The 27687-nt window shown below is 39.9% G+C and overlaps 2 protein-coding genes across 3 annotated transcripts in view; one reads left to right on the top strand and one right to left on the bottom strand.

Moving 5' to 3' along the window:
• LOC145996395 (uncharacterized) overlaps positions 1-27687 on the bottom strand; it is a 243414-nt gene that overhangs the window by 98440 nt on the left and 117287 nt on the right. For both annotated transcript variants that reach the window (XM_083132846.1, XM_083132854.1), the window contains one exon: positions 27314-27367. The gene's annotated coding sequence lies outside the window, so the exon portion shown is untranslated. The remainder of the gene's footprint in view (positions 1-27313; positions 27368-27687) is intronic.
• Positions 9288-9638, top strand: LOC145983847 (uncharacterized). Its single transcript, XM_083116892.1, has one exon. The coding sequence runs from the start codon at positions 9288-9290 to the stop codon at positions 9636-9638; it is 351 nt and encodes a 116-aa protein (XP_082973018.1).

Genomic DNA, 27687 nt, shown 5'->3' with positions numbered 1-27687 from the left:
GGAATTGCACCAGTAATGATGTTGCCCTTGGTGTCAAAAGGACCGTGATATGAATGGTCTTAGCCACTTCAAAAGCAAATACGAGACATTTTCATATACTAACGAGAAATTACCGCAGTGATTGTTAAAAGGAGAGAGAGATACAGAAATTGAAAAGAGAGAAAGGAAGATAGAGAAAAGAGCGACAGAGAAATTGAAGAGAGACAGAAAGGAAGATAGAGAAAAGAGCGAGAGAGAAATTTAAAAAAAGGAAAATAGTGAGGGAGAAAGAGAAAAGAGCGAGAGAGAGGAATTGAAAAATAGAGAAAGAAAGATAGTTAAGGGGAGAACAAAAGAGAGAGAGAGAAATTGAAGAGAGAGAGAAATTGAAGAGAGAGAGAAAGGAAGATAAGGGTGATAGAGAAAAGAGCGACAGAGAAATTGAAAACGATAAACAAAGTTGGTGAGGGAGATAGAGAAGAGAGCGAGAAATAAAGGAAGATAGTGAGGGAGAAAGAAAAGTCCGAGAGAGAGAGAAATTGAAAAGAGAGAAAGGGATATAGTGATGGAGGTGGAGAAAAGTGCGAAATTGAAATTGAAGAAGAGAGGATGCCCGTAGGATATCAAAAAGGGACCAATGATTTCATTGTGCACAAGACCACACAACACATGAACCTTTGGGCTTTGGCGGTCGATTTCTCGAACCTCGTGAGGCTTTTCAGACCCTCCCCCCCCAAAATTCGACAGTTATGCCTATTCAATCATTTATGAGAAAAGGAAACACACTGTGCCTTCTCCTGTGGAGTAGTAATTTTGTGGAAATGTGACCTCACATCTTCCACACTTACTCAATGTACCTGAGAAAACACAAAACTTTTGAGAGTTTCTGTTTTACATGAAGGCAACAGAACTGAGATACCTCGTTCCATTACTTAGTTATTTAGATTTGAAGTTGAAAAGATAATTTGTGGACGCCCTGTATATCTTAATCACACAGCGACCGCGTAACGTAGCGCAATCTGACTGCACGGGAAGATCGCTTTCTGTTTGACGAGGCCTTTATACCCTACATTTAACACCCTATATGTGCGTACCTTCATGACAAGTTACAGGGACGTAGCTAGGTTGATCAGTTCGGGGGGGTCAAATCTAAAATTTGTTCCTATGCAAATATTACCCGACAGTAAAAAGTTAAACAACTCTGTGTGATGCACACACACCCACACACACACACACACCCACCCACACACACACACACACACCCACACCTACACACACACACACACACACACACACACACACACACACACACACACATATATATATATATATATATATATATATATATATAATGTTTATATGTACATTATATATTACATTATAATATTGCTACATATATAGTGCATTGGTATATAAAACTACTACGAAGTTTATATAATATATATGTGAATACTGGAGGTCAAATAAACATTAGAGTTCAAGAATTTTCAGGAAGCAAATCAATTTATGAAAGTACTACTATTAAACTATTACTTTACAGTTTTCTTAATGTATTTTACTTTCTGCCTGTCTCAATGACAACTTCTTCTTTTTTATCGAAACTACTGTGGAAGTGCTAAGCTGATTTCTTGACATCTGATAAATTATTCTGTGCAGGATTTTTCCTATTTAGCTATTCTGGAGAATCCTCCTGTGGATTGCATTATTGTCTGTCAAGATATTTGATATTAAGTTTCCGGAAAGACAAAACTACTACATTTATTTTCAACACAGCTACAAATGCAACCATCATGAGGATTCTTCCAAACCTACAGGTGAAAGGGCCTCGCCGATGGTGTAGTGGTAAGGTCGTCGCCTTGTAATCAAGGTGTCCCGGGTTCGATATCCGGTGGAGATAATGGCACAGTGGTTCGGATCCCACTTTAAACTGTAGGTCCAGTCCTGATTAGCCTTTCTGTGCATAAAGTGAAGACAACAAATCAAACAAACAAACCTACAGATGAAATCTTACACATATTCATTTTTCAGAATTTACGAAATCTGCTTAGCACTTTCAGAGGAGAGATGTTTTTGAAAATTCCTCTCTGCTGAGACATGTAAAAATCAGTACAACGATTCATTCTTTCAAGCAAGCAATAACAATTTTACTTTCACGAGTCATCATGTAAGTAAACTGCTACATTTTCTTCGTCCTCTTGCATCTGCCCCACCTCCCTCCCCCAAAGCCCTCCTGCCTCCTCACTCAAGTTATTCCTTGCTCGAGGGCACCGAGGTCATTGGACCGTTCTGGTACTTGGCACCCTGGATAGAAGCAAAATCTAGCAGAATGAACAAAATGAATCGGAAACAAAGATTTACTGGGGAAGGGAAAATTTAACCATATTTGCTTATTGCCCAGAAACTGTGCTCTCAAACAGCAGGGGTACAACCCAGGGATAAGTCTTCTCTACCATTTGATTGTCATTTCCTTCCCTTTATCTTCTCCATCTTTCCCTTGTTCCCTTAAAGCAAGAAAGACCGCTCCTTGCAATTTGTCAGGTTCGACAGGTGACGACTGTCCTCTCGCAGGAATATTTTATGACAGGCAGTTCAGAGAGTATTTGGGACGCAGTGCCGCCTTTGGTTGTCCGCAACCTTCGCGCCAACATTTGTTGAACAAGCTTGTTGTATTGTCTCCATTCAAGCTTTGTGCTGGTCTTAGGACCGCCTTGTGCCTTGTCAAGACGTTGCTTTCCTGAAGATAGAAGATCGCGTTTTATTAGTATTTCTGGGCCTCCTCGATGGCGCAGTGGTAGCGTCGTTGCCTTGTAATTAAGGGGTCCCGGGTTCGATACCCGGTGGATGCACATAGTGGTTCGGACCCCACTTTAAACTGTAGGTCCAGTCCCCATTAGCCTTACTGTGCATAAAGTGGACTTAAAACAATAACTCAATCAATCAATCGTATTTCTGGCTGCGAATTTAGGCAGGGACGTAATGATAACAATAATAGGACGTTACAAAATCATATTAATAATAGTAATAATGATGACGCCTTTAACATTGAAGAAATTATTTTCAAATTTAAATTCTAGCAGTATTCCATCGCAAGCAGCACTGTACATTACGCGAGTGATTTGTAACTCTCCTCCAGACACAAACATACGCAGGATTTTCTTTCGGAGGGGAGGCGGAGAGAGACAATATAAAATATTTGGTAATTACCACTTTTGGGATTCCTTTTTAAAGTTGTTCAAAGAGAGAAATGGTATCTAGGGTCATTTTAGGGGGTGTGGGGTTGCACTTACCAATTTGTTTTTTTCCCCCGAGTTCTTTACAGATTTCATTTCAAAATTTTGTTTTTCTCAAAGTTTCGGGAGAGTTGTAGCCTCGTCAGCTCCCCCATGTGTACACCAATGCCTCGAGATGTAATAGGAAAAATAGGACGCGTGCCACTTTTCTTTCGAAAATTATGCACCTCTAAACTTGCACCCTCCATTATCGCAAAACGACGTTGGTGGTTTGTACAAGTGTCATGAAGACACTGACTTAGGTATTTTCACACTTTGTTTATTTCTGTCTCAGTTCGTGTTATCAGTAGGGAGCGCGTTTATAATAGCCACAAACCATGCTAAATAGACAGGTAAATTGGCGCCAAAAATGACAACTTCAAAAAGCCCAAAAGTAGGTAGTAAATATCAACTTGTTATTACCTTTCTTTTCAGTTCATTTGTGAGTTTTCCTTCATTAATTGCCATTTACTTTTATTCTATGTATATTTTATTTTTCAAATTTTGTACCGCTTTTTTGTTACTTTTAGTTAATCGCAATGTTGACGATTATGAATGACAATTAATGAAGGAAAACTCGCAAACGGCCATCACAATTATATGTAATATGCAGAATATTATTAGCGACTCAAATATTCTGGTTTTTCTTGTTGTTTTTTAACATTCTCAAGAATAAATTCACATTTTTGCTTTATATTGCATATTTCTTATAACGACACGTTCACCACGGCGGGCCTCCCAGGTGTGGTTTACCACGTTCCCTTATAACCAAAGAGTGCCAGGTTCAAGTCCCGATGGAAGCACATTACACAATGGGTCGGAGTCCAATTGACATTATAAATCCAGTTCCAATTAATATATTTGAGCATAAAATGGACTTTAAACTATTTTTGATTACGATGACAAGTTATTGTAATAATGAAAGAAAATAATATCTCCTTCAGGATTCAAACCTAGGACTCAGTTTTACAGAAATTGTAATCTCTAGGCCAGTGGTTCCCAAAGTGTGCGCCGCAGCGCCCTGGTAGGCTTACGGGGCCGCCGCGTGATGTTCCAATATTTTCAATGAAAGTCAGTCATCGATATGATTGTTCCAAATACATGTTCTTATTTTGTACTTGTTACATAAAAAATGTTTCTGAATTTTAAATATGTTTATTTTTTAACTTAAGGCAAGCAACGTAAGCACACTAACAGAGCGTTACAAGTGTTAGATAGGGCCTCCCCGGTGGCGTAGTGTTAGAGTTCGCCACCTTGTAATTAAGGGGTCCCGGGTTCGTTACCCGGTGGAGTCACATAGTGGTTCGGATCCCACTTTAAACTGTAGGTCCAGTCCCAATTAGCCTTACTATGTATGGACTTAAAACATCAATTCAGTCAATCAAAGCAAGTACTAGATAGGCCTACATTCATGACGTAGGCGCTGTGGAAAAATCTTGAAACACGAAGGGCGCCGTGAAACGAAAATGTTTGGGAACCCCTGCTCTAGACAGTGGAGATTAGCTTTGTTCCTTCGTTCGTGAGTGCTGTATATATGTTTTAAAACAATGCAAATATAGGTAAAAATTATTTCTCCGTTCTGCGAGGTATCGGAAGAAAGTTAACATCTGCTAGCAATGCCAACAATGCATTAGTGTACATGTTATTATCTCGGCTTCCACTCTCTCCGACATTCATTCTAAACCATGGCATTACTTATTTAATTTATTCCAGTGTTCGTGGCGGAGTGGTAACGAAATCAGAGATCCCATGTTCAAACCTCCACCAGCCATTGGTGACTCATTCTGTTTGTCTATGCTCCCATCACTTTTCCATCCGTCCATCATTCATCAATCCACATCGACTTGTCGTAAAAAATAATCTACGAGGTAGGAAAAAAGGTAAAATAGCCAAAATGGAAACCTATTGAATTTTAGCCGCCTCAGTGGCTGAGCACGTTAGCTCCCGAATTACGATTTTGTCCCCAAATGTTCTATGTCCTCTTCATGCACAAATAGGAGGCCAATCGGGACTGGACGTACAGTTTAAAGTTTGATCCGAACCACTATGTGCGTCCACTAGATATCGAACCAAGGATATATATGGAATTATATGGTGACGACATTACCACTACGCGATGTCCTCCCCTGGACAGGCAGGCGTGTCTTTTGTTACTGTCCATTCATTAATTTGTTGTATCACCGTTACATATCTTTGACGAAAATCAAAGTACATCCAGTGTTCGAATTAAAATGGGGGGGGGGGGGTAATTTAACTCCTGACCATGTAAAGAATTTACCCTCATAAGTATATTCTAGATCATATTTTGCCATTGCTCAGAATTTGACGCAATCATTTCTTTCAATTTCAAGTAAATGTTACATTAATATCAACATATATATTGTCAGTTTCTGAACTAAATTTTACATTAAAATTAATCCTGTTGTTGGTTTGCAAATTACAATATATATTTAATGAGAAAATATTTCCTGATTAATTTGCCTTCCTCTAAGAAAAATAATTCTGATATTAAATAAAAGTCCACTGAGACGAGATCAGTGATTACTGAAACCTTGTACACTAATTGGAAAATTTGTGTTATTTACTTTGAACCCAAGAAATTTATATAAATCAGTCCGTATGTTTTAGATACGGGATTCTTGAAACCCCTCCCCTAGAGAAATTTCTGCCCAACACAGTTGGCTTTCTATCAGGTACAATTCTCAAAATTAGAATAGGGAAGCTGTTAAATTTTTCCCTCACCATTTTTTCAATTTGAACACTGGATACAGACATACACATATTTCATTTTTTAAATTTAATCTACGAACATACCCCCCCCCCCACACACACACATATAATTGTTTTACAAAACTGATTGGTACTCACTTTGTAATTCGTCCACAGTTCCATGCATTTTAGATGGTATGACGTTTCTTTGTGTTCCTTGATTTTTTCACATGCTTTCTTTCAGTTGAGCATCCCTATTTTCCTGAAATTTGGTTCTGCATATCCTGAATCTGTGCCAAATTTACGGCATGGAAAACAAAAGCATGCGTCAAGTTCCACACTATATTCTAGCCACGGCGCAGATGCAAACCAGTGTTTTTGAAACGTAGTATTTGGATAGTTTTGCAAAAGTGGTTGCCTAGGATTATCTACCCCAATATCAGTAATTGTTTTCACATTAGTACATTCACTTGTTTTGTCTAACTTTGGAACGTCAGAACTTGGACCAACACCCTCTTCATTGCCGTCATCTTCCACATGTTTTGAGATAGTTTTAAAATATCCGGTTTTGATAAATTTATCCATTCAAGATGGAAATGCACAACAACGTTAGAACTCTTCCCACACAAGAACAAATACACAGTGACCGTAGGAACCCGATAGCAGACCTTCCTCGCAAGCAAGAACACAAAGCTAATCTGTGACTCTGAAGCTGAAGCATAGAGCAATTTTAAATCTCAGAACAATGTCAGTACTGGAGAACTCTCTCCATAGCCTATGTCGCTCGACCACCTACTGTTGACCGCTCGGCCACGGCGGAGTCTTTGATTCCATCTGTATTGGAAGGGTCATTTGCAACAAAAGGGTCGGATCTCTGGTTTCCAGGAACTTAGAGCAAGGGCAATAACCTCTAAGCAGGCAGATTTTATGACCTTGGTTATAATCTGGTAAGCAAGGAAAGGGTGGAATTTTGCTGTCCTACATTTGCTTCAGAAGATTTTCTTCGGAACAGTGTTTCCAACTCTGCTACAAATTTACCAGAAAATAATATGTAGTATTAATTTAGGATAATTTTTAATCGATCAAAATTTTGTTTGCGGGGGCCAGAGTTACAACTGCCGGGGCCAAAGCCCCCCTAGGCCCCCCCCTAACGACGTCCCTGACAAGTTACGTAGAAATTGAAGTTCTCGCGTGTTCATTATCTCATTTGCAAGGAACTAAGTCATAGAGCAAACCGATATTTCAAAGTCAAATATTGTATCTACCAAAAGTTGTACTAGTTGACCATGAGTCAGTGTTGACAGGAGACCTCACAGTTTACGTCATCAGCATACGTAAACATGTAGAAAGGTGAAGAGCAAACTATAATTGTACAAAATGCCTCTTTGAAAATGCCAGTTGCGACAGTAATTGTATGTAACTATACCGCGATATAGGGGGGGCCACGCTGACATAATTGGGGAGACTATAGATTCCGGAGTCAAATTCTAGGGTGGCTAACTGACACCAGCTGAAATGTGTATACTACATATTACAGGGGGAAGCATTTTCGGTTACCCAGTTTGAAAATACGAGTAATATACTCAGCCCTAGAGACAATGAAACTTCAAAAATTTTATATCATCCTTTTCACTACACTTGTCCATTTACATACATGCCATGTAGACTTTACTACTGCGCTTTGTGTGCATTTCCTACAGTTATTTGTTAAACACTATGTCTGCCAAATGACTACCTTGTTTAGCAATGCACTGCATAAAACGATTACGGACACTTTGCATGACACGGTCAAGGGCATCCGGGGTTATGCACTCAATTTCCTCCCTGATGCGTTACTTCCACACTTCCCATTCTGGTTGCAAACACCGTATCCTGCAAGTGTCCCCAAAGGAAGTAGTCTGAGGCAGTTAGGTCGGGGTATCTGGCGGGCCATTGAATGGGCCAGCGCTCCATAGCTACCGATAATGAAGGCCACAAAGCTGTTTCCGTCGTCGTCCGTCCACGCAGCGTGGCCAACTCTCCATTTTTATTTAAGATTATGGAACAATGCAAAGGTTATAAAAATTATCAACAATAGATTCTTCAAACTGAGGTTTGTTTCAGAGATGAAGTAGGATACTTCAGAGCTTAAGATATAGAGACAATAAATGAGGCAGTTAGAACGAAATTAGAATAAATTTGGTTTCCTTATGGCATTTGCAATCAAGAGGTGTGACTCCATGTGGTAATTCTGCTAATTCCCAATCATCATGTTCTTTTAGTGATTCTATCTCTTCTTGCATGACTTCAATCGAATGTCCAGCATCATTACCATTCATTGTGTCTTCAAACGCTGTGGGGTCTTCAATGTACTCATCTTGGACTGAATATGACCGTTCATTAATTGTCTGATTACAACGATGTTCCTTCCGAGTCGGATTCTTCCTTAGTGTCATATGATGTTTCCTGGTTAGTATTTCTTCAGGAGATTTTTCACCCATTTCCTCCTCTTCTTCTTGGGACATGTTTTCTAAGTTATATTCTGATTCTGCTTGGCCATCTTCGTTGAAGAATATTACTTCTTCCTTTAAATTCCCTTTGTTTTGGGAGTTGTCATGCTCTTCGACTTTGTTATCATCTTCTTTGAACATACAACCTCCTGACTCTTTGCATCTAGATTCGGTATCCTCGCCCGTGAATTGAATACACCCTGTTCAGGTCTTGCACTTAATTTTGAAGTGCGCCTTTGTTTAGGTGTGTGCACGAAAACTTCACATCCAATGGCTTTAAGGTGTTTCACACATGTATCGATGTAGAGTCGATATTTTTAAAACATCGAAGCGTCGATATCGGAAAAATATCAACATATCGAATATCGAAATATCGCACAGTCCTACTTCTGAGATGTTTGTTTCAAGCGTCAACTTCACGTTACAATTACTTGAGTACTACTTGACGTATTACAATGTAACAAATGTCACTCTTAATGAATTTTTCCCTACCTTGAATTGCACTAAAATAATATGGTGTTTCCATTTGTAAAAAACGTAAGTTTGTGTTGAAAATCGTACTTCCTTACGTACTTGAACGTATTGTGTCCACTAATTTCATGAGGCCCCTCATACCTTTATATCTGTGAAAGTAGTTTTTCAATATTTATTGTTGTTCATGAAATATTCTCGGTGGTAATTTTAGGTGACTCACCCTGTATGTGTGTGTGTGTGTATATATATATATATACACACACACACACACACACGCACACACACACACACACACACACACACACACACACACACACACACACACAAACAAACACAGTAGTCAGTAAGAGCTACGAAAGTGTGTAAAATGGACATCGAACAGAAGCTTCCAGCAGTGGTTGCCTTGTATAAGGCAAAGAAGATGCCCGCTGAGATTTTCAAGGACCTAAAAGATCTGAGCATTAGCAGATTACTTGTTTATCGCACGATCAAAAGGTTTGCCGAGACCAATGGAATTGCTGGCCATGTTAGAAGTGGTCGTCCGCGGTCAGTTCGAACACCAGCTCTCGTCAAAGCCGTCAGGGAGCGAATTCGACGGAATCCCTGTCGCAAGAAGTCTCTCCTTGCAAAGCAGATGAATGTGTCGACAAGAACAATGTGCCGCATCATTAACGAAGACCTTAGACTCAAAGGTTATCGACGAACAACTGGGCGCTGAAAGCAAAGGCACTCTTGCGCACGCATGGTCGAAACTGCCACAGAAGAATTCTTTTTACGGACGAGAAAATTTTTGACGTAGAGGAATCCTATAACCGCCAGAATGATCGTGTGTATGCTCGGAGTGCTCAAGAAGCTATGCAGAAGATGAAATGTGTGCAGCGTTCCCATCATCCTGTATCCATCATGGTGTGGTGACGCGTTAGCTTTGAAGGCGTCACACAGCTGCACTTTCGCTTGAAAGGGGTTGAAACCACTGCAAAAGTGTATCAAGATACCATCTTAGAGCCTGTGGTGAAGTCCCTCAACGAAACCTTGTTCCATGGAGAGAATTGGACGTTTCAACAAGACTCGGCCCCGTCACACAAAGCGGAGACCATCCAGCGGTGGCTCAGGAACAATGTGGCCACTTCATAGAAACTGACGATTGGCCCTCGAGTAGTCCTGATTTGAACCCACTGGACTACTACTGTGTTGGAAGGCAAGGTCTGTCAAAGCGTCACCCTAATTTGGAAAGTCTGAAACGGGCCTTGACGAAAGCAGCCGCTGAAATTCCGATGGAGGTGATCCGTGCCGCAATAGATGCATGGCCAGACAGACTTCGGCCTTGTGTGCAGGCAAAAGGTGGCCATTTCGAGTGAATCTTGTATTACTGTACATCTGAGAGGCACAATAAAGCTCCTTGACCTTTCAGTTGTCAACCTACGTGTACTGTGTTTTATTTGTACTCTCTGGCATGTGTATTAGTATATATATATAATATATATGGCCATGATTATACTGCATTCTGCGAGATTGGTAGATATTGGCTGAGGATTATCGCTGAATAAGCAGAAGTTGCGGGGAAGAACTAAAAATATATTTTAAGTGCAGTAGGAGTTTGACACGATTATGAAATTGCAGTTTGAACTATGTTCTTGAAACGTTCTGCTCGAGATACAAAATTTTCCTGAACTTTTGTCTCCTCTGTGACATTCAACTTCCACCACCACATAGCATACACATGGAAGATAATGAACAATATATTTTTCTTTCACCCGTTCTTTTAAACATAGCTGCAGATAAATTAGAAATAAAAATAATATGATCGTATGAGGAAAACTTGAACGTGTTTTCGTAAGCTTTTTCTTCTCCCAAATCCCAGAGGCACGTCTTCCTGGGAACCAAGTACAATTCCTCAAGGTCCTACACTCTCAATGGCACCGTTGGCATCGGCGGCATGTACATGTGCATATACACCATGCAGTCCCTCGGTGGGTACCAGCTGGTTGGAAGAACGATCCCGTGGTGTAATGGTAAGAGTTCTTGACTGGGCTGCTAGTGGTTCCAGGTTTTACTATCCTTACGGGGTGTTCTTTTTTTTTAATTCTCCTTTTATTAAACAAGAGCATTGTAACATTATTTGTAATAGCAGTGCAAAGTGGCTACATTGTTTTGCATCTGGAATTTACTAAAAAAAAAAAAAAATGAATTGACACACGTTTAAAGGGATATATTCACGTATAAATTGTGAATTATGATACTCTAACGATAATTGTGTACTGCTTCAAAGACGTTAAATATTAATGAAATAACTATTTACGTTTGTGGTAATTCAGGACATACTAATTTTACCTCTTTCTCCACTCCAGTTCAATGCAAGGATACCTCCACAAATATCGAATTAAAAAGTTCTCATCATGTGTAATTCTCCAAAGTTTTTAAATGTTTGCGCCTATTCGAACTACCTTCATTTTCTTTGTTACAAACAAGTATTCTTTGCACATTACATGTAGGAGGAGAGTTGCACATACATTTCAAATTGGTCAGCTCCTTCTACCTGCTTTCAGGAGTGAAAGCTTGTATCGTAGTGGTTACCGTTAAGGACTGTCAACCTGATGGTCGTAGGTTCAAACCCCCCCGGTGGCACAAAATTTTCGTAAGTTTTAGACATATCCCATTGTGTTCATTGTCGCACTGTGAAGCTGAATGATTCTGTTTTGGAATTAACGATGGGGGATGAGAAATGTTAAATAACAAAACCTCCATTTCAACGAACTGAGAAGTGGAGAAAAATGGGTTAATTCTTATATGAAAATTACATTCATGTTTTTAGTGGCATAATCGCAGTTAAAATCAAATATCGTGGAAGATTTTTTCTTGCTCTGAACTCAGCCAAAAGGTATTTCCCACCCAGCTAATACATTCTCCAATACATTTTAAAATGTTATTGAATGTTTCATGTCGATAATTTGATCAATCCATCAATTCTTGACGCCGAGACGGTATTTTTTGGAAATAGCTTCTCTCTCCTTTCGTCTCCAATCTCTTTTCTTCTTCTCCTCTCCTCCTTCTTCTCTCCCCTTTTCCTCTGCTTATATGTCATATCGCCTTCCTTCCTGTTCTCGCCTCTTGTCACCATCCCACTCTTCTCCACTCCTCTTATCTCCTCTCCTGTCTTAGATTTCCGACTCCACTGCACTCTCATTTCGTTATTTTCTTTTTCTCTCTTTTACTCTACTCCCCACTCCCCTCTTCTAGTCTACTCCTATCCTCTCAAACCTGCTCTTCTCCTCTCATCTCTTTCCCTTCTCTCTTCTCCTCTTTGCTTCATTTCTCTCATCTCTCCTCCCATATTTTCCCTTTCTCCTCATTACTTCTCCTATCCACGTCTGTCATATCTTTTCTTCCCTCCATTCCTTTTCCTCTTCCCCTTTCGGTTTCTCTTTTCTCCTCTCGTCTTTTGTCGCTTTTCGTTTCCTCTCTTCTTTTTTTCCGATGAAATACTAGAAATTGATTTTCTTTCTTTCAGAAAGTATTTCTTTATTTGCGACAAATGTAATACTGATATGTTTTTTATAGTTTTATACAATAATACTTGGTTTTGTTTCTTTCGCGTATTTCACGAAAATGTATTGTGCATGTGGCAACCCTGAAATTGAGCCTAAGTCTACACGCAACCCACCAACGCTTTGTGTAATTTGGGTTGCCTAGTTTTAAATGTCGTTGTCCTAGAACTATTGAGAGACACTGTACAAGTGTCAGATATGAAAATTTATTAAAATCATTAAAGTTGCATTTCTTTATGGATACAGATTTTTTCTGTTTGGCAGATTGTTACGTATGGTCAGGACCCTGCCAGAATTTTATTTCCGGGGGGCTCATCCCTTATCAGCAACTGCCATATAAAGGCAAAAAATTGGAGGGTAGAAGCCCTGAACATGAATTTCTCAGTGTATTTCAACTTATTATAGAAAATTTTTAATCCTGCTAAGGAAGTAAAATTAATTACAACTGTACACTATTTCCAACGAATAATTTGTAGGATTTCGGGGGGGGGGGGTTCAACCCCCGAGCCCCCTGGCTACGTGCCTGCGCATGGTAATGGATGATATTCAGCGCCACAATTCATTGCGCCATATTTCGGAAAAAAACAAATCGGATTATGTGTTGAAAAATACCGGTTAAGCATTGTGCGTATGATTTCAGTGATACAATGTATGTACGTGATCATACGCATGAGTATGTACTTTTTACCTTTTCTGAAGCCCTACCGAAACCGTGAAAAGTGTGTGAAATGGTGAAATGCACAATTTCTTGGTGTAAAAAGTCTTCTCATAATGCTTTCCTTAACACACGTTAATTTTTCTGCTCGATTTCTTCCCAGAGTACACTGCGTGATGACGTCATGTTCAATATTATAGCAAATCCTTTGGAAATAAGTTCTTCCTGCATTTTGTTGCAATGGTTGTTACAGAAAAAACAACAACGTGCATTCCATCATATTTCCCATACTTGGCATGTTTTTCTGGGTTAGAACTGCATGTGAATCAACAAAAAGTTCCTGACACTCCTTGCATTCGTTCAGCTGTGGTCTGGATGTACAAAAAAAGGCAAGGTGTGCATACATAACTCTCTGGCGTGTTTGCCATGGCCTGCAGTCGGAAAACAGGACAAGAAATAAGATAATTTTTTCCACGTTTTGCAAGCATCCGGAAGTATTACAAGCTACACTCGTTCGTACAAGTGTTTGCCAAATTGTAAAAATTTGCATATATGGAACAAGGATTCTGGAGCATTCTTGCATGTCAATGTCAAAGAAAAAAAGTGATGTGGTTTGATATACGGATTTTGGTAAGGTACTCATAAAGTAACACGTTAGTTGATTCGTTTGATTGATTGATTTTATTGATCTTACTTCACTTTTCTGCCACTTTTGACTAATCGCAAGGAGAAGAAGCTGAATGGTGATAAAATGAGATGGGTGAAGGGACACACAAACATAAATAGAAACGAAACTACACAAGACCAACAGCAGGATTATAGCAACTGGCTGTGAGTCTAGACGCCAGAGCCTCGCTAGTCTACAACATTCAGGCGAGGGCGTACTACGTGGAAGGGAAGTTAGGGATCTTAGCGTGTGGGATTTTGTTACTTTGATTCCATAAGTAACACGTTGTCACTTGTTTATCGTAATTCAAAAAGTTGATCCAATAGTGGCAACTGTGAACCTGTGCAGATAATGATACTTCCGCTTTTTCGATTTTAAAGTGACAGATAGTCGTCCCAGGAGGTCCCACATCACAGTGGTGTCAAAATGATGTTAATTACAACCACTTTTGTGTGTTATTTTCACACTAGCGAGGCTAAACGTTGACCAAAGTGTAGTGTGGATATCGTGGGAGCACCGTATGTGTCGTTTTAACATCAGTGCAGGACCGTAGCCAGGATTTTATTTCGGGGGGGGGGGAATCATCCCTTATCAACACAGACGTCTCCAGAAATATTTGTAGAGGGGCAGGACACTTATAAAACTTGATTAGTAGAAATAATAATGACAATAATAATTATTACTACGGTTATAATTATCATTTTATAACAACTATTATTATCAATAAACCAATTTAAATTTATAGTTATTATTTTTCTTACATTTTGTACAGTGCTGAAATTCATATTGTAATTTGTTATTAAATTTTACACATTCCGTTCAAAAAAGGCTTTAAAAGTTAGAGCCAAAATTTTACTCAAAGTTTATATTGTGTGACCTCTTACACAGAAAACTATAAATTTTGGAAGTTGTGGATCCATTTATTCTTTGGATTAAATGATAGAATAAAAATATAACTTGGTTCCTCTATTATACACTAAACTTTCCTTGCTCTAATGTTTACTCCTGCTGAGGAAGTAAAATTAATCACCACTATGTACTATTTAAATTAGATATTTGAAGGATTTCAGATGGCTTTAGCGCCCTTAGCCCTCCCCCTGGTTACGTGCCTGCATCACTGTGATTAGAATGCTAATTGAGACTTACGATATCTCTCCAGACGCTACTTACCTCTTTCTGTAGTTACCTTCTGGAAAAACACAAAGGTTGTTGCATGAACAAGCTAGAAGTTGAAAATACTTTAAATGATACGTTTTTGAACAATGAATGTCCTTGAAAGAGTACAGACATATTATGAAATAAGATGTTATGAGGTAAAACATGTACATCGCTCTGATATTCTCAGACAGACTTGTCTCATGCAGGAATAATGATAATCATTAGCATAGCTGTTTAATTCTGTAGTGATATAAATGTTCTACTGACTGATGTTATCTTGATTACAGCTGACCGCTCAGGAGAAGCTCGCGCTCTCTCTCTCTCTCTCTCTCTCTCTCTCTCTCTCTCATCCTCTTTTGCTCTCTCTCTCTCTCTCCGCAAAAAAAAAAAAAGATCCTGACGGAAGTGAAGTGACGTAGCGGCAGGCGACTCCACTATTAGGGTCGGGGTGTGCACCCTGAGTGAAAAACACATGTGGGCTCGTTGTAAATTTTTAACCGGTGCAGCGACGCAAGTCGTTTAGGGTTACCAGAAGTTCTCTTTTACCCGTACAAATCCTGTTTTTCGGGTACTAAAAATGCTCCGGGTGGGTTTTTAGGAAAATTTGGAAATATCCGATTATTTGGGGTGGAGACAACTGCTTAACTTCAAGATTAGTAACAAAATGTTATTTGTAAATAATTGTTAATTATGTTTCCGTTTTCAATTTCAAGGTAAAGAAATACAACACTCTTAGTTGCAAGCGCAAAGAAAATAAACTTTTCTTGCAACAAATAAAAATTGCTGGACCTTACCGTCTCTTCTGTTGTCAGAGCCGTGCCGCGTGAGGTTTTGATTTGAAAGTATTTGTGACATCTACCTCGGCTCTTGGTGAGCAACAAGTTTCTGACAATAGGTAAGAATATGCAAATAGCAGCGGCTTACTTTGATTTGAGTTTCATGACAGAATTCAGAAATAAACAGTATTTTTTTAACTGCCGTACTCTTAGTTGTTACATGGCAGGGGAGAAGTGAAGTTCTGTCGATCCGCGATCTGAACCATGCCAAAATGCAAATGTGTTTTCAGTGACGACTTAGAAAAACTGGCCTGGAAGAAAAAAACTCCTACGCAGAATGTCAATTTATGTTATTATTTTAAAGTAAGAGACCAAGGTTCACAACCGTATAGCATAGTGCATAGTGAATAAATATTAGAATATTCAGACATTTGCCTACAACGAGGCCTATTACTAGTTATACGGAAACGGTGTAAAATTATTTTACATGGGTGTGTGATCTATGTATAAGCCCACCAAAACACCAGTAAGCACAAAACGTGTGTCTTCGTCTAAAGTTAACAACATTTTGCAATCTAAAAATGCCTTGTTTTTTAAAGTTTGTCATCTGGTAACCTTAAATTCGTTGCCGTATATTCTTTTTAAAATTCTTTGAAATACAGTCTAAATAATGCACAAGATAAGCAATACGAAAGTATTCTGGCCACTGAAAGAAAAGCAGCAAACTGTTGCTGCGGACACACACTCTGCGTGATTGACGCAAATCAACTCCCACGCACTTCGAAAAGTCGTAGCGGAAGGCTTTCTGCTACCCCTAAAATCTGCAAATGAACCGGTCTATCCTTTCACACCCGCTCCCCGTCTCCCCTCGTTTGGGGATCTTCTCGTGAGCGGTGAGCTGTACTTTTTGACGCTAGGTAGCGGATGTGCATCCCAGTGTCAAGCTGGTGCAAGGAAGTCGTGTTCATCTTATGTAACCTCTCTTTATAATTTAAATTAAAGTTTTATTGTGGCTTAAATCTCCTTAATTAAATTTCGCATATGTATTTATTAAAGAGGTAAAATATTCCGCTAATTTCTGGTGGGTTGGTGCTTGTGGCGTTAGTTTGGTGGTTCGCAGTGCCTGGATTTGTTTAGTTTAATATAATTTAGATTACAGGATTTATGTTGCCCGGCCAAATTCTTACCAGCTGCCGCGGTTAGACGTGGGGGCATAAATGGAGACGAGTTGGCTTAATTGTAGTAATAATTATTTTTTTTGGTTGTTTATATTTTATTAGTTAGGTTAGGTTAGGAGTTTAGAAGATACAACAAATGACTGCAGCTTTCATTGTTAATTTGATTGGTTAAAACGTTCAACGTGACCGTACATCACACTGTCCGCCACTCCAGAACGTAACGCACACGGTGCAGACACCAAGTACATTACCCAAAGTAGATGACTCGATGTTGCACTTAGCAATCAATTACATAGGTATAGACACGTGAGTGCAACGAGACGCAGCTGATGACTGTATGAAAATGGAAAACTTATATTGTCTCAAGAAAATCCAAACAATTGCTCTACAAATTTCAGTTGATCTAGTACATTAAGACAAAAAAAGTGTTATAAAGTAACGAACAGAAAAAGTCCAATGTCATGAACCCTTAAAGTGTTGCGTTCCCAACCTTAAGCTATTTTTCTCCTCTTAGAACCACCAATCCTTAATTTGGTCGAATGGCATCTTCATCTTGAGGCATCTGGTGACCTCTCATTTATTAAAAGAATAAGAAGAAAACACGCGATGAAGAACAGCTTAATGACTAACTAGCATTCGCCTCATTTCGAAAGACCCACATCTGCCTTGTACTAATCAAACGCAGCATCTTTATTGGCTTCTTGCCCTTCGCCTTGTAGAAAAGAATAGATCCTTCTGCAGCAAATGGGCGGAAGTTGCAAAAGAAAAGGATTATCGACAAGAACACACAATTATTAGGAAAGTAAGCTTTTGTAGAAACCTCAGGAAGACTGACAAGATAATTGAGGTTGGGGAAATTAGATAAGGTAGCATGCATGCAATTCGTGCATCCCTTTCTTGTTAGTATGATGTTCTGGCCAACATTTTACCTATTAACAATTAAGCTTACATTAACTGTTATGATGAAACGTCATTCTGGAGTGAATTGAGTTGTATAAAATGTTGCAATATGCTACGTGGCAAGGAAATAACTTTTTCCTTCGGTTGCTACAGGCTAGATATTGATATCACTGCCCAATGGCAACCAGAAGATGAATGGGACTACACAAGCTGCCAATAGGACTGGTAACACTGTCCAAGTAAGCTGAAAATTCACGATGGTAACAAGAGATGGTTAGGTCGCGATATTGTCGTGTTTTTATGCTTCATCGATGACATTAACAAATACACGTATAATCAAACTCGGAGTTGTCTTTCAGTTGTGCACGGTTTCTTTTCGACATTCTACCAAGAACTGAGAGAGAGAGAGAGAGAGAGAGAGAGAGAGAGAGAGAGAGAGAGAGGAGGGGAGGTGAAAAACAGTGTAGAGAAATGAAGACGTATAGAATAGAGGACGGGAGACGGATAATAGGGTAGGGAAAGAGAGATGATAGGTGATAGAAAGGGAGACTGATAGGGTAATGAAAGGGAGACGGATAGGTGATAGAAAGGGAGACTGATAGGGTAGGGAAAGGGAGACTGATAGGGTAGGGAAAGGGAGACGGATAGGTGATAGAATGGTAGACTGATAGGGTAGGGAAAGGGAGACGGATAGGTTAGGGAAAGGGAGACGGATAGGTGATAGAAAGGGAGACTGATAGGGTAGGGGAAGAGACGGATAGGTGATAGAATGGGAGACGGATAGGGTAGGAAAAGGGAGACGGATAGGTGATAGAAAGGAAGACTAATAGGGTAGGGGAAGAGACGGATAGGTGATAGAATGGGAGACGGATAGGGTAGGGAGACGGATAGGTGATAGAAAGGGAGACTGATAGGGTAGGGAAAGAGACGGATAAAGCATGGAAAGGAAGACGGATAGGGTAAGGAAATGGAGCTGGGTATGATAGAGATAGGGTGACGTGTGGGATAGATTGATTGATGTGGGGTTTTAAGTCCATTTTGTGCACAGTAAAGCTAATCGGGATTGGACCTACAGTTTAAAGTGGGATCCGAACTATTATGTGCCTCCACCGGGTATCGAACCCGGGACCCCTTGATTACAAGGCAACGACGCTACCACTGCGCCATAGGGGAGGCCACGTGTGGGATAGAGATAGGAAGAGTGATAGAGGAGGAGAAAAGGGAGACGGATAGGTTACAGGGAGGGAGATTGATAGGGTAGAGAAACGGAGACTGGTAGGGTAGAGAAAGGGAGTCGGAGGACTACAGAAAAGGGAGAGAGGGAGAGGTATAGGGGAGAGAAACGGAATACAGTATGCCGTTTCTCCTATTCTTGGAATTTTAACCACTTATATTACTGGAAGTACAATGACTACTTCTATTTAGGTAACGCATGGTGAAAATGGGAATGTAGTGTCATTGTGCCAATATTTAAAAAAGGAGATAATAGAGACTGCAAAAACCATCGTGGGATATCGCTATTGAGTGTGCCGGGGAAAGTATATGCGAGGATACTAGAAGATAGAATAAGGAAAGTGGTAGAGCCACAGCTAGACGAGGCACAGTGCGGATTCCGACCAGGAAGAAGCACACAAGACCTCATATTTACCATCAGACAGATCAGTGAAAAACTGATGAGATATGGAAAAGAGGCACATATGGCTTTCATAGATCTAGAGAAAGCCTTCGACACCATTCCGTGGGATGAAATATGGAAAATACTAAATCAAAGAAATGTTAGCAATCAATTAATTACAGCAACGCAGAGTCTGTATAAAGAAATGTAAAAACTATGTCCGCACCTGCAATGCAGAGTCTCAAGAATTTGAGACTATAGTAGGACTTCAACAAGGATGTATCCTTAGCCCACTCCTCTTTATCACCTTAATGGATGATGTTATTAAATCATGCAATGGGAAGGTACAGAAATTCAAGCTGGGGTATAGGTTTTTAAAACCAATATATATAAACCATTGTGCCTTCGCCGATGACATACTAATATTGGGAGATTCCGAAAGTAATTTACAAAAGAACGTGAGAATCTGGGAAAAAGAGTTAAAAAAGAGGGGTATGAAGATAAATGATAAAAAGACTCAGACCATGATGATGGCACGACAGCCACATATACATCAGATTGCTTTGAATAATGGAACGACATTAGAACAGACTACAGATTTTAAATACCTCGGGGTTATAGTGCAGCAAGATGGTAGAATAGATGGTGAAATTATAGCTCGATCCCAAGCCTCAGGGAGACTCTTTAATGCGCTAAAGAGAAATTTCCTAAATAATCCATTAGTGACCAAAAATACGAAAATCCGTGTGTATAAAGTGATATATTTACCTACATTACTTTATGGTAGTGAAACCTGGACATTGACAAATAAACATAGGAGTAAAATACAGGCTTCAGAAATGAGATTTCTCCGCAAAATAGAAGGGAAAACAAGAAGAGACAAAATTAGGAATCAGACCATTAGAGCTAGCCTGGGCGTATTACCAGTGCTTGAGAGAATCGAACAGAACCAGTTACGATGGTTTGGGCACATACAAAGAATGGAAGACTCCAGAATAGCTAAACAAGCCTTGAATGCAAAGATGCAAGGAGCAAGACCACGCGGGAAACCCAGAAGAACATGGGAAGAAGATGTGAAGGCAGCTGTACAGGCTAGAGGAGGAGAGTGGACGAGAGCAAAGGAGCTGGCCCGAGACAGAATCCGATGGAAGACCCTCTGGGAAACCTCAACACCGCAAGGTAGAAGAGGATCGACTAAGTGAAGTGATGGTGAAAATTTTGAACGAAACTAGTAAACAGCAAGTTATAGTTTATTCGATTCTAGTAAGTTCGGTCAGGTTTCTTTCAGCACACCCTGTACCCTAACTGGTAAAGGTAACGACAGCGTGACTTGCAAAGAGCACCAAAAATAAATCCAGAATAAGAACAGATGCGTAGCTGAATGAGCGCTGATCACTGCACTAACCTAAATACCGATCTATATTAAAGCAGAATTTATCTGCAGGACTCTGAATGAAATTGTCGCCGCGGTTAGAAGACGACATAAGGAGAAGAACGATGAACCCGTTTCCGTAAGGAGGTTAGGAGACGCCGATTGTAGTTCAAGGGCGCCCAGTGACGTATCAGTCAGTCAGCATCCACGGCTGCGCTGGTGAAGACAGCCGCCGAGCACTTTGGCGCTAAGTGTCAGAGCAAAAAGATTAGCTGCAGTGGCGCCAACCTCACATTTAAATTACCAATTTTAGAAATATTTTATGAGAATTTTTCGTCGCTTTTCTTCCATCGTTGGCGACGATAAGGATGAAGATACATAATAATTACATGAAAGTGATGATGATGCATTCACAAAGGAATTGATAGCACTCAGTGGCGACTATTAAGGGGCGTGGGAGGCAGTTGCCCCTTTTTGCTCCGCACACTATGGCATCTTAATGCTAAGCCTTCGCTACCAAGAAAAAGTCTTGTCTCCCCCCCCCTCCGTTTTGACACCCAATCAGAGGCGCCAACTTAAGATAAATTTCGGGGGGGGGGGCAAGATCGGCATAAACAGTACTTTATATATGTAAATATACATACAATGTGTCCTTCTACGTGAATTTTGGGGGACAGACTGTGCCTTGCCCCCCTTCCCCCTAAGTTGGCGCCTATGCACCCAATCGCCGCTACTAATTGTGAATGGAGCAAAGTGTGTACCTTGCAGGAGATAATATTAAAATGGTATATAATGAACCTACCTATGTAGTTCGTAACATTTGTATTGTAAAAAGTTACTTCTTTCGGGAAGAGAGAATGATGAATTGATTTGGTTTATTATACTTCACTTTTCTTTCCACTTTTGGCTAATTTAGAAGATGAGGACGAGTGTTGATGCCCAGGCCGGGATTCTCACCCGGGATGCGCGCCACTTAGGCCGGCATCACAGTTGTTGCAATCTCGCTGGAACTGTAGATTCACTCTTGATCAGCTTCTGTCCCTAGTCTGTTTAAATTTGGACAGAACGTTTGACATGGTTACAGAACTATTCTTCGTTCGAGTAGTTGACAACCCTGAAAGTATGACTATAGGAGGAGGGGTGTGTGTGTGTGCTTGCTCTACATCACAGCTGCGAACACGCTCGATGCGATAGATCACATGCGCGATATTTTAAACATCGTCTGACGGGGTGGTGTCAAAACTGAGCTACTGCGTAGGACAGCACTCTAGGAGCATTCACACGCCTGTATACGCAATCACATTAGGGAGTTTCATTTTTACCCGTTTTTAACAGTTGCGTGGAAATGTAATACAGAATGTTACCACAGTCGAGCAACCTTTACTTTGATCGCTTCATGAAACTGTAAGAAATATTTTCACCGATTCTCTCTGCATTATAGTATATACACACTTCTATTTCGATTTATCGTCACCTTTCTGCCAGTTTTGGCTACTCCCGATGATGAGAATGAAAGATGATTAGGTGAAAGTGATGAAGGGTACACCGTATCGCGCTACGACGCTAGGGGTCCCGGGTTCGAATCCTAGCCTGGGCATGGATGTTTCCGAGTGTCCACTCATCAATTTCATCATATCTTCCCTCATTCCCATCTTCACAAATTAGCCAAAAGTGGCACAAAAAGCGAAGAAAAATAAAGCAAATCAAATCAAATAAAAAATCAAATCAAAGGTACACACATGCCTGTGCCAGGACTCGAACCAGTAACATTCGGTGGCGAGATCACGAGTTAATTATTCAAGGGTCTTAGCCTCTGAGGCCAGCCTTCTTGTTTTTGTAAATCTTTCCCCAACTCCAAATTTATTTGAAGTCTCTGCTACGGAATCAGAATTTTTTTCCCCATGCCAATTTCTGGTGGGAAAGAGATATGAATTATTGCACGGTTGGAATTCTCAGTTATGTGAAATGGCACTTCGAACCGAATATTTAATTGATCTGGCAACACTTGTTTGACATCCCCACGCTGTATTCCAGCTGTACTGATATCGAGTGAGCAAGGTGCATGTGTGATAAACTCTGGAAGCATTTTTGAAGGTTAACGAGGCTCTGGTGCCTGGACCAACAGTCTGTACAATACTCTGTGGGAGTTTGTGTTGTGTCGTCCACATGACATCATCCATCGTCGCGATTCGCCAAAGCGACTGAAAGCAACGCAAATTAAACGAAATCAACAACAAATTTGAAATAACTGCAACGAATATGCTTCCTGCAATCCCTCAGTTTATCTCGAAGTGTCTTCGATAACTCTGGTATAAGCCACTCATCGACATTATCGATACGAAGATGAACTCTTTAAGATGATAATGCTGGTCCTAGTTGAAGTAACTAAGATTGGATGTTGAAACAGGGTTCAGCTACTTGAATGCCTCTTTGATCTCTCTTGGTGAGTCTCCAGTGAGTAAGAAGAAACTGAAGAGTTCGAAAAGGTATCGCAGAGAAAAGATAAAGAAAATCTTATCTATATACACTGTAGCAATTCAGAGTCAGAAATCATTGAGCAATTGGAGAGATTTAAAACTGCAAATAAAAGTGAAGGGTTCATGATTTTGTCTATTTTGCCCAAAAGTTGGTCATGTGGAAAAATTGAAAAGGAGTTTGAAGTTAGCAATTACATAGCAAGGAAAGCAAAAAAACTCGTCGAAGAGAAGGGAATTTTGTCCTCACCTGACCCCAGACCTGGAAAAACTTTACCAGAAGAAACAGCCTCATTAGTTAAATATTTTTACTGCAGTGATGAAGTTTGTAGGCAAATGTCTGGCAAGAAAGACTGTTTCTGTGAGGGACACATATGGTAAACGTATCCACATTAAAAAAGATTGATCCTGGGAAATCTGAGAGAAATATTCAGACTTTTTAAATCTAAATACCCGCTACTTAAAATTGGGTTTTCAAAATTTGTAGAATTAAGACCAAAGAGATGCATAATAGCAGGAGCCAGTGGTACCCACACTGCATGTGTTTGTACCACTCATCAAAATGTTAAACTAATGATAGCTGGAGTGATGATGTTGGTATGTATGATTCTGTATTTATAATGTGGTTAGGTATGTAAAATATGTTAACTTTAATCATCGCATGGTCTTTAAAGGAATTCACTTTTCATATGATACCAAACAGATACCACCTTGAAATTTTGACTGAAGCTTCAGTAGATGTGTACCAATAAGTGCAAAATTTTTGAAAATTTCGTTTTTTGGAAATTTTAAAATAAAATTTTGAAAAACTTTCAAAATTTGTTTTTCGCAAAAAACCAAGCATGTTGTATATCAAATTAAAGCCCTCTTCCTAAGCTTTAAAATGATACCATGTCGAGCCCTGTAGTTGAAACAGGTCTGTTGCAAATTGTATTTAAAGTTTCAGCAGTGAGCGGTTTTTGGGCAATTTTGTCAATTTTCAAAATTCAATAACTCAAAAACCGGAAACAAGAAAAATAAAAAAAGGTAAAAAATTGTATTATTAAGATGTTAAGAAACGTGTATACCAAAAATTAGTCAAATCCATGACATCAAATTCCAAAATTTACTTTTCCTTGGTTGATTTGACATGGAATTAGCCATTATGAATGACATGGAATTAGCCCGTGGCTCTACAGCTCTGGAAGGGCCTTAGCCTATCTCCGGACTGCCCGTCTCCCTCCCACAATCCTACCTAGAGGTGTGGAGATCTTCAACCGGTAATGGGGTGACGTGGGGGTCAGCGTTTCGAACCCTCAGCCATTATAGGAGATTTCCAGACCGGGTTACGCTACTCACTCGTAGATCCCCAATTTTCTCACGATGGTGGGTTGCCACCGGACCTATACATAGGCCGAAACCCCAGAAACTGAACCCATGCCACGAAGGAGGACACATATTATGAATACATCTATAAATTACATTAACGTATTAATTTAAACATATGTATTATTATTATTATTATTATTATCATCATCTTATTGTTATTATTCTATTATTTGCGAAGCACTTGATTCGGACTCGCCCCCCGAAATATATTTCTAGATATGTGCCTCACTCCAGCTGTTTTATTTGTTTTGACTCTATTCTCATAACCCGAGTTGGCAACTCTGGATTAGGAAGAAAAGGCACTCGTACGTTGCGTGAGTGCGTTCGGTAGGCTCTCTCCTCCACGCATAGGCTGCGGTTTACTTTATGATCCGCAAATCGAAGCCGTTCATTGTCCGGCAGGCGAGAACAGAGAGTGATAGATTGGTCCTGTCCTTCTTTTCGTCCATTCGGCCATATCGTGTGAAACAAGAGGTCGGGAAATGTGGAACAGACGTTAACAACAACTTTGCTAAGGTACCGTTACGCATTCGTCATAAATAAGTTATCATCACAGACGTAATCATCTCTTGGTCCACACCTGGAAGTTTTAGAGAATGCTAACAAGTTAGCCCTTAGGGAATGAGATCCCGAGTACATTGAATAATCCAGGGATTTCGGGATTAGGGATTCTAATCCAGGGATTCAGAGCTCTGATACAGACAAATCCAGTGTGGGTCTATAAGCCGCAAAACCTCGGTGTGTGTGTGTGGGGGGGGGGGGGGAGGTTGTGCTAGGATGAGCAAGCATTTAGGGGGCTCTTGTTGTTCCCTTTCATACTGTATATTATATATATGTAAAACAAGAAACGTAATTTGTCCAACACAGCAGAACAGAGAAGAAAGACCACCGAAATTTTGTACAGTGAAAGGAATTTTGGTTCATTTTAAGTTGCTTAAGATGCAGTACTTAACGCACGACCATGAAATTAGGCGGGTGGCAGAAGTTCGCGCTGTTGCCACGTCGGAGCACAACTCGTGTGTTCGGAGGTTTATGAGAATGAAAGATCTCGTTGTAGAGTTGGTTTTTGTAATCCCTGTAATACACACTGACAGTATTTGCTCGAAAGGTCAGGGATGACACAAAAGTGTCCCTGAGAGAGGTCGGTCTGACGCTCGAACTAGGCAACGCACCCGGTTGACGTTGCAATAAGGTGCGCTGGACCGAGCGACTTCTGTCCCGCTTTCGCTTTGGTTTTCCCATATGTGGCACCAGCGCAATTCGTCCCAGCCAGCTATTTTCATAACCGTGCGTTTACCGTAAAAATTAATTTCTTTCTAACCGGAAGTTTTCTTCCTAGCCCCGTGGTGTGTGGAACTAGGAGTTGAGATTCAATTCTACGGGTCTTACTAAAAGTCCAATACGGTGGAGCAAGGGATGAGAAACCCGAGGATAGAACGAAATTAGGGAGCGCTCAAATCTGATTTGCTTACCTAATTACCACCGCATACTCAATCCAACGCATGACAAATTGATAGCAAAAGCTGAGCAATTGCAGATATATTATGAAACAGGTATTGGTCCATTGTTCTCAACAGAATTGTTCTATCTTTAAACAGCTCTCAAAAGTGGTTTATCAAAATTTTCATCTGCACAAGCCCCCCCCCCCCCTGAAATTGACTTAATGCAATTCCAATGGTGAAATTGTAGCAATAATTTATTTTTTTAAAAAATATTGTTTTCTGTGACTTACAGGAATTAAGTTACTATTATGGTTATTGTTTGAAGCAGGGTTTCATTTAAGCTTACAGTCTATTTTACACTGATCATCTAACTATAAAACACAGCTTCTTGTCCGACATGAATTAATGTTAAGTATACAGTTATGCAAAATTGTATACAGATATACAGAATATGGAAATTTCAAATGTATGTATTTTTTTAAAAAAGCATAAGAATTAGTAGTAATGATAACAATAATAATAATAACGACAAAAATAATAGCAATACAGTAATAAATAATAATAATAACAATAGTTTGTACGACTGCCCCCCCCCCCCCGGAGAACAAATTCTGCGGGCGCCCTTGCATCTGCACATGGTTTTGATTGATTGATTGATTTGTTTTATTTTACTTCGCGTTTTGTGCCTCTTGGCTAATTTGCGAAGATGGTGATGAGATTGATGAATGGACATTTACAAACAACCATGACAGAGCGGGATTCGAACCCGGGACCCTTGGCGTCGCAGCGCAATGTGCTAACCACTCAACCACGGCGTCCGGCGCATATGGTTTTGCAAAACATCTATACGAAAAGTACAATATTCGTTCAACTCTACCTAGCTCTCTAGAGGACTGCCACAAAATCATAATCGTAACGAAAAAAAGGTCTCAAATGCTTTCTTGCGTAACAGCAACTGACAGAGACAAACAAGATCCCAAACATTCATCTTAGATGCAAGAGCTAGCAAATAGGAAAGCACGTTCGGAAAATGAAAAAGAAACCTGAAAAAACCCACTCCCCACTCTTGCTATGATTTATAGCACACGCCGCTGGTGTTCTCGAAGTGATAATTTCCTGGTTCAACCTGGAAAAAGCAGTACTTGGAAGGCGCAAGCGATACCTTGCCTACAAAGCACGTGACCACAACCAGCGACCCTGGACATGCTGGGAGCCAGATGAGGAGCCTAAATTGTGTACTCACCATTCAGTTCGCCCGACAAGAACTCGAATCAGATGCAGTTTTAAACCAGCTCAGCTGCAAGAAACAGAAAGCGTTTTAAAATTCATGCTACAACATTTTCAATGTCTATCTTTATCTGGGGCATTCTTTACAGTCTTCAAACCCTTTATATTAACAAGTTGTGGAAGACTTATGTACTGAATGTCAGCTGTTATCTGTTTGTGATACTAAATTGAATCAACTTGATAAAAACAAACTAAACAACCACAATTTGTAAGCAAGCAAAACGACATCAATGTACATATATACGGATTCTTCTGAAGCCGTAATACTACAACATTCTTAAAAATGAAATCCTACAAACTTATTTAGGCCAAAAACTAAATTTAGAAATT

This window comes from Lepisma saccharinum, chromosome 1 (genome assembly GCF_977018435.1).
Source record: "Lepisma saccharinum chromosome 1, izLepSacc3.1, whole genome shotgun sequence".
In the NCBI taxonomy this organism is placed as follows: Eukaryota; Metazoa; Arthropoda; class Insecta; order Zygentoma; family Lepismatidae; genus Lepisma; species Lepisma saccharinum.
The sequence above is the reverse complement of the archived record's forward strand: the minus strand, read 5'-3'. Positions and strand labels throughout refer to the sequence as shown.